This window comes from Phaethon lepturus, unplaced genomic scaffold (assembly GCF_000687285.1).
Source record: "Phaethon lepturus isolate BGI_N335 unplaced genomic scaffold, ASM68728v1 scaffold18660, whole genome shotgun sequence".
NCBI lineage: Eukaryota > Metazoa > Chordata > Aves > Phaethontiformes > Phaethontidae > Phaethon > Phaethon lepturus.
This window is the reverse complement of record NW_010514240.1, coordinates 1-12,597: the sequence shown is the minus strand read 5'-3', so window position 1 is coordinate 12,597 and position 12,597 is coordinate 1. Positions and strand designations below refer to the sequence as shown.

The following is a 12,597-nucleotide window of genomic DNA, read 5'->3' as shown; positions in this document are numbered from 1 at the left end:
AGAGACCAAAGTCCCAGCATTCATTCTCTGATTATCATTCTAGACCAAAGCAACTGGAGCCATTTTAAATGCTGCTCCACAAGCAAAAGGACTATGTAACTGAGTCCCCTAACCCCAGAAATAAGTCTTGGAAATTCCTTTAAAACGCTTTTCACTGCTCCTTGCATTAGATGTATTTTCATTGTTATTTGAAATTTAAACAATAACGGGGCTTTCAGTGTCACTCCCTACTTAAGCAACAACTGGACTTGCTCAAATATATGAAGCAGTTTAGTCATGACACAGAACACAACTCTGAAGAGGTAAGTTTGATAAACCAACCTTCGCCTTAAGTTGACAGAGTCTCCAAAGTAAAGATAACCAAAACTGGCAAATAAGAATTCCTACATATTTTTAAAAATTAGCCCAAGAAAGTACCTTCAAACAGCAAACAAGGAAAAAACAGTAAGAAGGAAAAATCCTTTGTTCAGAGAAATCACAGCCTCTACAAAAAAATTCCTCAAGTCCAATGTTTTTCAGTTGCACTGTTCTGTATTGAATGTCATTAAGATGAAAGTTTAACCCAAACATAACTATTGTCTACAGGCTTACATGAGTCACCGCAATCTTCTATAAAAAGGGGCATTCTAGGGAGACAAAGGAATGAGCCCCCATAAAATCCCTATTTTCCTTAAAAAAGGGAAACAGCTACCTACAAAGATCAAGGTCCAGGCACTGTATAAAATCTCCTACCCTGCCATGAAGTTCTAACTCCAATTCATTAACAATAAATTAGATCTAACATAACCAAACCATTGCAACTGCCAGATTAGATGAACACTTGCTTGTAATTAAGAAACAAGTCAGCTTCAGTTCTGTGAACTAGCTACATAAATAGGAAGAGCAAACACTCCCAATGAAACTGGTGGAAAAGGAATTATTTAGTTTATGAAATCATCATGAAGTCAAGATCATTAAGATGACAGTCACAACTCCTAACTCTATGCTGTTAGGCGTACAAAAATTACTCATATTAATGATCTTTTTTTATGTTGCAACTTTGATAAACAGATGCATCAAAGAAATGGGAAAATGGAATATTTTTGTGGATACACTATAATATATTCTACCAAGAGTAGGAAACTAATATAGAACAAGGGTTTTTTGTTTTTAAACACGAAAGCTCCTACATGTACACAGGAACTGCTATTAAGAACACAAGATTCCACACTGGATATGGATCAAATCTTATCTTTCAGGTGTTGGGGCAGAGTTCTTAAAGATACAAGTTTTTGTGTCCAAGTGTTCCTGTTTCTTAATCTGCAAACTATATTAGAAGATTTTTTTGTTGTTGAAAGGCCTAACTTTACATTTACAGTCAAAAAAGAAAATCTGACTATTCATCCTCTTCTTCCCCACTCACCTTTCATCTTGCTCATCTTGTCATTTCAGTTTCATTGGTCTAGTTGCTGTGATGGAAAAGGAAGGTAATTCTAATTAACAAACTAGCTAAAGCTCTTTAAGTGTTTTGAGATTCTTTTGTACATCAGAAATGCAAAAAGGAGGAAGAATAGAGTTTTGCCTTGTATTACACTTTTTGCACTTCAAAAACAACATAAAACCGGAAAATGCCTGTGCTCTCTTATAAATAGTTCAACGTTTTCTTAAAAACAGATATGCTTATTATTTAAGTCAACAAAAACATCCAGAGTGCACATAAGGGTTGCTTTTACATTTTAAAGACTCACAGGCCTTCAAGACACACACACCCCCCCCCACGACTGCTGATCTTAGACACTATAGCAACAAGTGAACATTTGTTCTGAAGGAATGCGGAGTATGCAACTGGGGGAGGGGTAGTACTATCAGCCACAAACTTATCTGCTGGTCCACTAAGTTATTATTTAACTTCAATCTTCCCTGAAACTGAAAAAACAGCATTTAGTATCCAACCTTCGCAACCTGCATTTAACAGGCAGCTTACACTTTGACTATGAAGAACACAGCTCTGCTTGAACTTCACGGGAAGGCTGTGTTTTTCCCCCCGCTTGTTCAGAGTACTGGAAACAGCAAAATTGTTCCATGACTGCAGATTAAGCAGTGCTCTAATATTGCAAACATGCAAAGCAAAAGAAAATGCCCAGCTCCTCTGGCTCTGGTCACAGCACCTGAAAGTCTAAGACTCCCTAACAAAAGCCTGCAAGATGGCAGACTTGTAGAAAACAAGATGTTTGGGCAAAACAGGTTGTGGAACAATCTGGAGTGAAATGGAAAGAAAGGTAGAAAGTTCCCTCTCCTGGCTTAAGCGTAACATTCCTGGGCAAAAGCATAGTCCATAACTATGGCTGTCTCCCATAAACTTTGACTGTAAACTACTTTTTGTTGGATTGTTGTTCATTCAGGCTTCACTAGTTCTTTTATGGACAGAGTTCTCTGAAGTACATAAAACTTCTGCCTTCTTTGCAAAATGTCTCATTTGAGGAATCTGGCACTGGACAGGAACAGGACTCACAGACAGGGATCTCGGTGCTTTCTGCTCATCAGGGAGATGAGGAAGAAAGGACAGTGTGAAAGTAAGGGATGCATGGGAAAATGACCGGGAGGTGTCTGGCTTGCTATGGTCCTAGAGCTTTGACTAAGGGAAGCAATTCACATGTCTATCCCCGCTCCGCCCCAATTTTGCCATAAAAAACATCAAAAGCTGTTAAAAAAAAAAAAATCACTGCTATTGGCTTTGGGTTCTTAGCAATAATTTCACTTGTTAAAAAAATTTAATGAAGTATTTATTTTGTTCTTATCCTTGTTTACATCCTTTACATCTCTTAGCTTGAAAGATTATTTCACATTTGTCAAAGACCAGCTTCAATTTCAGATTGACAGAACTAATATTTACAAGTGACTACTACTTGGAGATATGTGAAAGGGTGTACTAAGGAATTTCCAGGTCAGAAAGACTGGAAGCACATATGTCTTTGCATATAAGAAGCATATTTTAGAAAGGCAAGTTTGAAAGATGACTGTCAAATTCAAATATGCCAAAAGCTCCAAGCTAAGGCGGCTGAATAATTTGCCATCTACAAAAAGCATCTTCTGCTTGCTGTTTTCTCCACCCCACCTTTCACATACCCCTGTCAAACTTAGCATTCAACAGAAGAGACAAAGGAGTTGGTACAGGGTTTAGCAGTGCATGCTGTAATGCCAGGTGGAGTGCTACGCCAACTCTGCCTAGACCCTCACAGTCTTGTCCCATTTTAACCTCTGGCCACTCCTTCCTTTGCCAGCTGCCTTCTCCTTCTTTTGCTGGTACTCAGTACAGCCTTACAGTCAGGTCATGGAACTGATCTGGCTGAAAACTAGTTCCTTTCTTCCTAGAACTAGTTTTCAGGCAGATCTGTCCCCAGAACTGGCTTGCTATACAGTCACCAGAGAACTACTGCCAGTGCCAGGAAGATGTGGTGAGATCACAGCAGCTCACACTTAAGTTTCTCCTCTAAGCTGCTGTGGAAATACACTATTAGCATGGCTTAAAACAGAGCCCTAAACAAAACAAGCTTCATAATAAGAAAACAACAATTTCAGATGTATCTTGTAGATTTTCAACAGTTACAGAACTGTACCATCAATTCAGCTGCTGGTGGGGAAGAAAAACCTATAATTTCTGCAGGAGCACCTTCAGAAGTTACTCCTTCTAGCTGCCTTACACCTGCCCCAGTCTGGTTTAGTCCTGGCTTCTTTGCTACTGTGGCTCACAAGGTCACCTCTGACAACTCTTCTAGGGGAACAGTAATATCCAAAGCAGCAAATACACATTGTCAGAATTCACCTCTTATTGACACCTTATTTGGTTCAGCAAGAGGATGAACAAGGTTATTACAGGCTAATGTTTAAAACAAGCAGTTAGATCCTCGTGGACCAAGTTTGAGTAGAGCTACCAAGTACAAAAAAGGTAATATTTTAGTAATAAGACACAGAATTATTCTTCAGATATTACAAGATTTCAGTAATCCTGGAAGTGACTAACATTAAAATTCCACTTCAGACTATTTGTCAACATCCTCAAATGTTGCGATTTCTGTAATAGGATACATTATCTACTAGACAGTTTGTTTTCCCTTTTTTTTGTGCTACATGGAATAAGAGAAACAATGTGCTAAGCTTTACATGAATTCCTCTGCCTTTTCCTGAGGATTCCTGACCCACAAGCAGATTGTTTACACATATGATAATCACTGCATTCTCACAGTCCCTGAAAGTTAACTGCCCTGACAGCATTTTACTTTCCCTTCTGCATAAAGTTTTTTTATTTAGAACACAAAATACTATCAAACAGAAAACCAGAACCATCTTCCACAAAAATTTTAAAGAAATAAGTCCAACTTCCCTCAAAACAAAAGAACCCCAAACATTCATTCCAGAGACTGTTGCAAAGAAAGGTAAACACTTTATCAGATCCTTGTTTAGAGCAGTTTGCCCACCTACCAAGCATTCATACTATGAGGTGTCATTAGACAGGTAAATACATTCAGTTTAAGGTGTGTCAAAGACAGCACCTTTCACTGAGAAACATCAGAATTTGAATAAAGAACAAACAGCAAAATTACACCTAGTATTATAAAATTATCATAATTTCAATCTGTAATATTCACTGCAGTAGCTAATGAACTTCAGACTTCCCTAGCAAAACAGGACAAACTGAGTTTCAAAAACACTGCCTTGGAAAAAGGACATTCATGTTTTACATTATAAGAAAACAAAGAAATAAAAAAAAGCGCTAAAAATACTATAGTTCCTCAATCATACTAAAAAAGCACACATTATCAAGCCTGGAAGGGCTGAAGAGAAATCATTCATCTTTGACCCTCAGGCACTATATTCAGTAGACAGCTCCTGACTTTTAGTGTAGCATGTGATTAATACCAATCTCCGTGGTGCTAAAACAAGGTTTTGAAGTCACTAGAGATTACAAGTTCCTTATTTTGAGGAAACTATTTAACTTGACACACCTTTAAAATTGTCCCACTGGGCTGAGTATCTCACTCTTCAAAAATAAGGGCCTGATAGGTTTCAAGTTAGGTAGCATTCCTGATCCTTTTGAAAGTATTGGTGCTACTATAAAGAGGATGCAGACATTCCTGACCAAACCATCCAGCTTTGCCAGTATTTTTACCTCTGCTTCAATTAAAAAAAAAATTAAAAAATTTAAAAAATCTTATCAAACTCTAAGAAACCAGACAGCAAAATCTGATCTTCAAAGAGAAGTCTGCGATGAAAGGTAAGAGCTTTACCTTGCTATTCTGTTTTCTAAGATATCTGGAAAAAAGGTATATTAACATTTTAGAATAAGCTACAATTTACATTATTGGAAGATAGGATGAACTTGAGGAAAAAAGTTATTGCTCATGAAAAGGATGCAGAATTACCCACATGAAGCACACAATATCACACTTTGAAGATCACTTCAAAGTTTGTGATAAAGCAAGCAATAATTCCAAAATGTATTCTGAAGAAGATTATATATTAAAGTATAAAGTATAATTACTCCTGCACTTTTAAACCACATGCAGATTTTATCCTTACAGCTATTCATAATGAAACACAGTATTTCCCACACTCCCAAGGGCAGACCTTAGAGTATGAAGCATACATTACATTCCTTAAAAAAAAAAAAGAATAGCAGATGTCACAAAACTAGTAGCTAACCATCTTCAGACTAGGGAAACAGGAATGTTTCCCCCATCTCTGATGAGATACAAGTAAAAGCTACTATTTACTGTTTAAAAGTGAAACACTTAATAAAATATCTTCTAATTAGGCACTGAGACTGTCCCCATAATATTCTTTTGTGTGGTCCTTTTAAACCTGAGTAAATGAATCTCATTTGAGCAAAGACCACACAGTGGCATCATTAGCTTAAAGCAAGAGTGGAATTATATGCAGTAACAGCACAGACTGTAGCGTCACGAATCTCATACATAAAATACCTATTCTTAAAACAGATTTGCATATCTATGCAATAAACAATACTATTTTTGAACTGATAAATTCTCTAATAGAAGTTTGTAAGAGGTGCATCCTGCATATTTTGTCCCCAAAAGTGGCTTACATCCTTTCTGTACAACTTCTGTGAAATATAGGCATTCTTATATTTTGAAAAGGTTGGACGGTAAGCACTTACCCCATATCTGCTATTCTCCAAAAGAACATATTGTGCATGTAGAAGTCACCCAGCCTCAAAATTCAACAGTACTTACTTGCAGGCACATTAAACCCATGCTTTGGGACAAAAATTAACTTCTTCAAGTTACAGGATTCACCTTAAGTATACCTCACACACTTCTAATTCTTAAATATTTTCAATACTGTGGTCAGGTTGTTAAGCCCTCAGCAGGTCTCCATGGGAGGCAAACAACTTCTCAGTTTGTAGACAATTCTCTACCATAGAAAGTTACTTCTCTTCTTGAGTGCCACTACCTCTGTAGATCACAGATAGCTCCAGCCTTTAGACTGTACTCCACTGTATGCCCTACCTTTTCAAAGAGGCATGCAAACTGAAGGCAACAATTAGGTTCTCACACTCTCAACTGATAGCTGAAAAGTTACTTCTGGAACTCAAAACAAAGAGAAAACTCACCAGCTTTCAAGCCATTATGTCTTAAGAGTTTGTACTTAGGATGTACACTAAAACTGAAAGAACTAAACATGAGGTGCATCAAGAATACAGAATGCCACCAGTAACACTGAAAACTCAAATGAACAGTCTAAGAGCAGCACAGATTGCAGGTCCTCTAGCTATTAATTCAACATACACTCTCAAGTTTGGCCTTCTAGGCAGGGATTTCTGAGGAACTGTTTTCATTTTCTCATGAGAAAGGAAAGACAACTGACTTATTTTGAGTCTCCTCAGTATATTTCAATTATCTCTGACCTCATAAAGTACAATTGTTACAAATAAAAACGACCTTTTAGTTCAAACACAAAGGCACCATGACAATATAACTATCCTTACTAATATCAGCCATATGACACAATCTCGATCATCTGGAAATTTAACTGAAGACTGGACTAAGAAACTGATGCACTTACTGCAGTTCAACCACTACAGGTTCAGCCTGTCATCAAGTAGACTTAAGTAAAAAATTTCTTGTGAAATAGCACTGGATTCACTGACCTAGGTTCAAAAAAATGCCCAGACCTCCTCTTTAATGAAGACATTGGTAAAGTATCTTGATCCTATGCCTAGAATCATTAATAACAGATAGTTATATCCAGTGAGTACAACGCCTACATTCAAAAGGGAATTTAAAAAAAGACAGCAAGAACTGAAGTGTATGGAACACATGGTATTTCACTCAACACAAAAGGCAACTGCAGTTCCCTCATGTCCAAACAGCTGACAAACTTTTCAACTCTACAGTTACATTCAATAGGGTTTTTTGTTTGTGGGTTTGGTTGTTTGTTTTTTTGGGGGGATGGTGGTGTGTGTGTGTGTTTGGTTTTTTTATGTGAAGTATCGTTAAGAAACGAGTTTCCTCCTTGGTGCCAGCAAAGAGATTCCAAGTTTTTCACATTTCGGTTTATACAACAAACGTTGTTGGGTGAGAGTCTGAAAATAATCAAAGTTACAATAATGGGTTTGCCTTTGTTGAAAAGTAATATCCAAAATTTATTCAGCATTATGACAATAAGACTACAGTAAGAAAATAAATTATATTAGCATAAGTAATGCAAAGAGAAATAGCCTTGGAATCTACAGAACATTTGAGTTATATAACACTCTTCCCTTAAAAGAGATCTCAATTTATTCTAGCTGTTATATACTGACTTGCATTGGCACCGTACAAAACACAGTATCAAATCTATAATCCAAAGGCACTTATGATCTAGTTTAGACATGAATACATGCTATACTCCAAAATAGCTTAGATTTTTCATTCAAGATAGTATCACTACATCAGGAGAATGTTAAGTGAACCATGGGTGAATAACTGCTAGACTTCTCCAAGGCAGCTCAGATAACACAGGCAGGGAATACAACCATCAGTCAGTATGAAATTCAAGGCATGCACCCACTGGAATCAGCTGACCTACTGACACAGACCCCAGCAGTAGAACAGCTGGCCCTGGTGAAAAGGGAGCCACATGGTCAAGAGTGAAGTTACTGCACATAAAAAAGAGGTTTTAGGCAAATCTGCCAAAGTGCCAATACTACGACTAACAGTAGATGTAGGAGCTGAGGGAATAGTGGTTAGAGGCTGGAAGACCTACAGCAGATGTTAGGAACACTTACCAGGCAAATACAAGAGCTCACTGATGCAGCAAACCTGTCGCACCACTTACATTGGCCACTTCTGAACTGCTTGAAGATTCATTCAGCACATACACATAAAAATAATTTTTTTCTGTAGCTAGTAGCAGAATTTATTTTTAGTCCTTATTTCAAAAACTTTAGAGCAAAGTTTTATATTCAACAGATTAATGCTGTCTGAAAAGGAAGAAATTAATTTCCTATCCCTGCAATTCATTCCACCTTGGAACAATTCATGTAACTAATTTCAGGATGGTGGTAAACTGCAAGCATTACAAGCCAGAACTGTATGTGTAAGAAGTCTGTTCAATCACCCTAGTAAGTTTTTGTTAATTTTTGGACAGACAACTGTAAACATTTCCAAAATTTCCAAATAAGATGGAGAAATGCAATCCAAACTACGCAGCTTCCTGCAGGTTGTCTCCAGCCAGCAGGAAGCAAGCCCAATATTTAAGAACTCGCTATATTATGAGATTTTGTGGACAGAAGTCAAAAAGCACACTCCCAACTGTGGAAAAGAAACATCTCTCCTTTATAAATTCACAATCCTTTAAATGGACAACACTGTTTCACAAATTAATTCCACAATATAGTATAAAACAAGACGACAACTCCTGTCTTCCACATTTTTTTTTTTTTGATCATCCAAGTCCCAAAATTTGAAGCAAACATTAACTAACTGCTGTGTGGCAACTGGAACACTTCAGTATTTGATAGTCCATTCCCACAGGATGTCCATTTCAGTGTCAACAGGCACCAGACACCCCATCTCACCCATACCTCTGCTCATACTGTATGCTTAGCAAAAACACTGTTGACATGAAGTGACCACTAGTCTCAAATTATTGCTCTGTTAAGATTTGTTCACACCTTTTGGCAGAGCTATTTCAGCTGTGTGCAGACTCACTTGAAACAGAGGTGACTGCAAATGCTCAGCACTCAGGACATCTTACACAAAACTGCTCTGGATGTCATTTCAGCTACTAACATGATAACATTCCTGTAGAAGTTAGATAAAAGCTTCCCTGCTGATGACCAAAAATGGACTAGTACCATTTCCCTAAAGGACTAAGAACACACAATAACACACACTCCTCATAAGCAAGAGAATTTGCAGTTTCCACCTGCTGGCAGATGATGGTAAATACTTATCTTTTAGAGGAAGAAAGTGCAAAGTTACATTCTACCTTACAAGTCAAGCTACCAATGTATAAGACTTTCAAAAACCGAACGAAACCAGCCTAGAAAACAGAAACATCACCAAAATATTAACAGAATTCTTTGGAATTGCAGAAGACATTCAGGTGGTTAAAAAACAATCAGTTGATGGTCTCGCTAACTTTTAGCATCAGCCTAGACAGTCTGCTAAAAGCCTGTTTTCCCTATTATTATGAAACAGATTGCACAGTGTTCTGATGAGGAAATACAGAACCCAAACTAGCAACCACCATTTCCCGTAATCATCATGCTGGGGGAGGGGAGAGGGGAGGAAGGGAGGATAAAGGGGGAAGGTAAACAGCAAGGGGGAATAACCACAGTAAAGACTACTTAATAACATATGAATGGAGTTGTGAGAGTTTCAGAAAATCTGAGAATTACGAATAAAGAACAACTGACACACCTTCTGAAAGAATGGCTTCCTTCAAATAGAGTAGCACATCTGCAAATTTTCTGACATCATTCACCAGTTGCATGATATATTCTGGATCCACAACAGGATTATCATAGCAGTCAGAGTTGGAGCTAATGCTGCTCAGAGAGCTGCTCTTGGTGCTGCGCCCCATTCCCCAATTTCCTGAATTAGAGATGGTGAAGAAGTTGGAGGTAGACAGTCGGGCTAATCCCAAACCACGCTTGTTACTTCCACCGTTCTGTCGCAACATCCCAGCAGCCGCTGTGCTTATAGAGCTCTTGCAGTTAATACTCTGCGTTGCTTAATGTCCATTTGATAAGCTGAAGATGAAACCCTTAAAAATTGGGGCGAGGGGAGAGGATGTGGAGGAAAAGGAAAAATGCCAATTAGTATAAAAATATATGTGAAGATATGTGAAGTACTTTTGTACTGACAAGATCCAAAACTTCTTTCAAGATGATACTGCTTTACATTACAATGCTTAACTAAAGTATAAAGGTTTTTGACTGTTTGAAGTTACTTTAATTTGTACAGAAGACAGAGTGTTGCATAAAAATCAATGGTATACAGAAATTATTTCAAAAGCTAATTATGATGCCTGCTTATTTTGTGAGAAAAGTTTCTTCCCTGAATATTTATTCCGGAAACCTTAAGAATCAAGTTCTTTACACTTACCCTGAGACCCGATGTTTACCCTGAAACGTTACAACAAGTGAATACAATTGCAAAAACACTTTAAGTGATACAGACCATGAGCAACATCCCGCTTGCATCAACCACCAAGCTGTATTCAGCATCCTGTCTCTTCAGATAATAGACAGCCCCGACCTGATAGGATAAATTTTCTTTGTGTAGATTGTGCCGAGCAAGAAACCGTGGCCTACCACAGTTCATCTCAGAAAGGAAAACATCCTGAAAGAAGCTATGCAAGCTTTTCAGCCTGCTGCCTTTTCACATGAAAGGCAATCAAAGGAAAGACACAGAAAAGTGAAGGGATTTAAAAATATCCTAGTATCAAGGTTTATCTGCAAATCTCAGTGCAGTTATCTTGAAGGGTGTTGCTCTGCTTTAGTACACCTCAGAAGTTCCACCATAAAGATGCACAAATTTAGGGGAGATTATATCAGTTTAACTAAACAACTACCTACATTCATTTCGTTTAGGAAAAACAGAATGCTACTGCACATTTCCCAATGTCAGGTTAAGCGATTCATTGCAAAGCAGCAGACTCCAGGTGGCAGAGTCAGGTATGGTTCCAGCAGCTCACACAATGCCTGCTATTATTCTCTCAACACCAGAAGAAATTCTCTATGTTTACACTATATGGTAAACACTACAGGGAGAAAAACCAACACAAATTGGAACACCACAGCAAAAAAGTTAACATGGGTTGCAGACATATCTGCAACAAAATCTCAAATTCAACTATTTTTAGCTAAAAATGAAAGCTATTATGATCTAAAAATGCATGTTGAAACAGGTTATCCTGAGTATGTTTGTATTTGGTTAGACCAACTGAAGAAGTAGCACCTTTAACATTTTGAACACTCCCACTATGTATTTCAACAGCCATTATGCTAATGCACTTCAATTATTTTTCCATTAGTTCTGCTTTATTTCTCTTTGCAATTTAAAAGTATCAGAGGGAACGTGGTCAAAGCAGTTGTTTTTGTAATTAATCTGGCAGGCTGTCCAGGGAGTGTGCACTGGGGGAAGGGGAAGAAAACTTCAGAATTTAACAAAAATTAACTGCTCTGATTTCTGTTTACCATTTAAAGTCAGTGCCTATAAGAGTACAGATGAGGCTATGCTAATAATGCAGATAATTAAGCAATTCCAAACACCCCAAGTAGATCGATGTGAGGTTTACATTAAACATTAAGCATAATGTTTAAGCAAGTTTCTTCTGTTCCCACATATAATTCTCATGGCTGCAAAGCTACTTTGCAATTCCACCTTGCAGTTACAGGAAAACTCCTCACATAACCTTCTCTCCTTTTAACAACTGTGATATCTATTTATATCGAGACAGAGATTTTCATATTATTTAAAAGACACGCCGCTTTCAAGTCTGGCCAGCTTCAGAGTCAACTTTAAGTAGCATGATGCATTAGCCCTGTTCCCGTAGCAAGTCCATGCTTTTAAAACTGTGTTATTTTAAAGATATGTTGCTTTTTTTTTTTAATTCAGATGAAGAAGTAGTAGTGCAAAAATGCCACCGCTCGGAAAATTATAAAGGTGATGACAAAGTGCTTCTGAATGGAAAACACTTAAAGAAACTTTCGCTGTAAAGTAGCAGCAGAACCAAAACTGAGCAGTTTAGTACAACAGTCACCTTTCCCTCGTAAATGTTAGCCCTTACGTCTGCCCCTCCTGCGTTACGAGGCAGATGGGGAAACGTTTCCCTCGCAGAAACACATGCCTTTCATTACTGAGAAGTGTTTCATATTTCTTCAGGAGTCTCTGGCTTTGAAAACGAAAAGCGTCCACCAGCCTTTCTATAAACGCCTCCAGACTCCTCTGGTTTTTTTTGGGGGAGCCACTGCCAGTCCCGACGGAGAAAGGAAAAAAAAATAAAGCGCCAGATATTTCAGAAATTTGCTCTCCCAGCACAAACTCCCGGCAGGGAGGGAGGAAAAAAGGAAAAAGGAAAAAAAGAGAGAAGACGCTCCCGAAGGGG

The 12,597-nt window shown here is 37.9% G+C and overlaps 1 protein-coding gene across 1 annotated transcript in view; it reads right to left on the bottom strand.

Annotated features, from left to right (window-relative positions):
- Positions 1–10,252, bottom strand: part of ARHGAP29 (Rho GTPase activating protein 29) — a 50,036-nt gene extending 39,784 nt beyond the window's left edge. Inside the window, exon 1 of the mRNA XM_010292440.1 lies at positions 9,906–10,252. Within this exon, the coding sequence (XP_010290742.1) occupies positions 9,906–10,167 (262 nt within the window). The 5' untranslated portion in view covers positions 10,168–10,252. The remainder of the gene's footprint in view (positions 1–9,905) is intronic.
- Between the last annotated feature and the right edge of the window lie 2,345 nt (positions 10,253–12,597).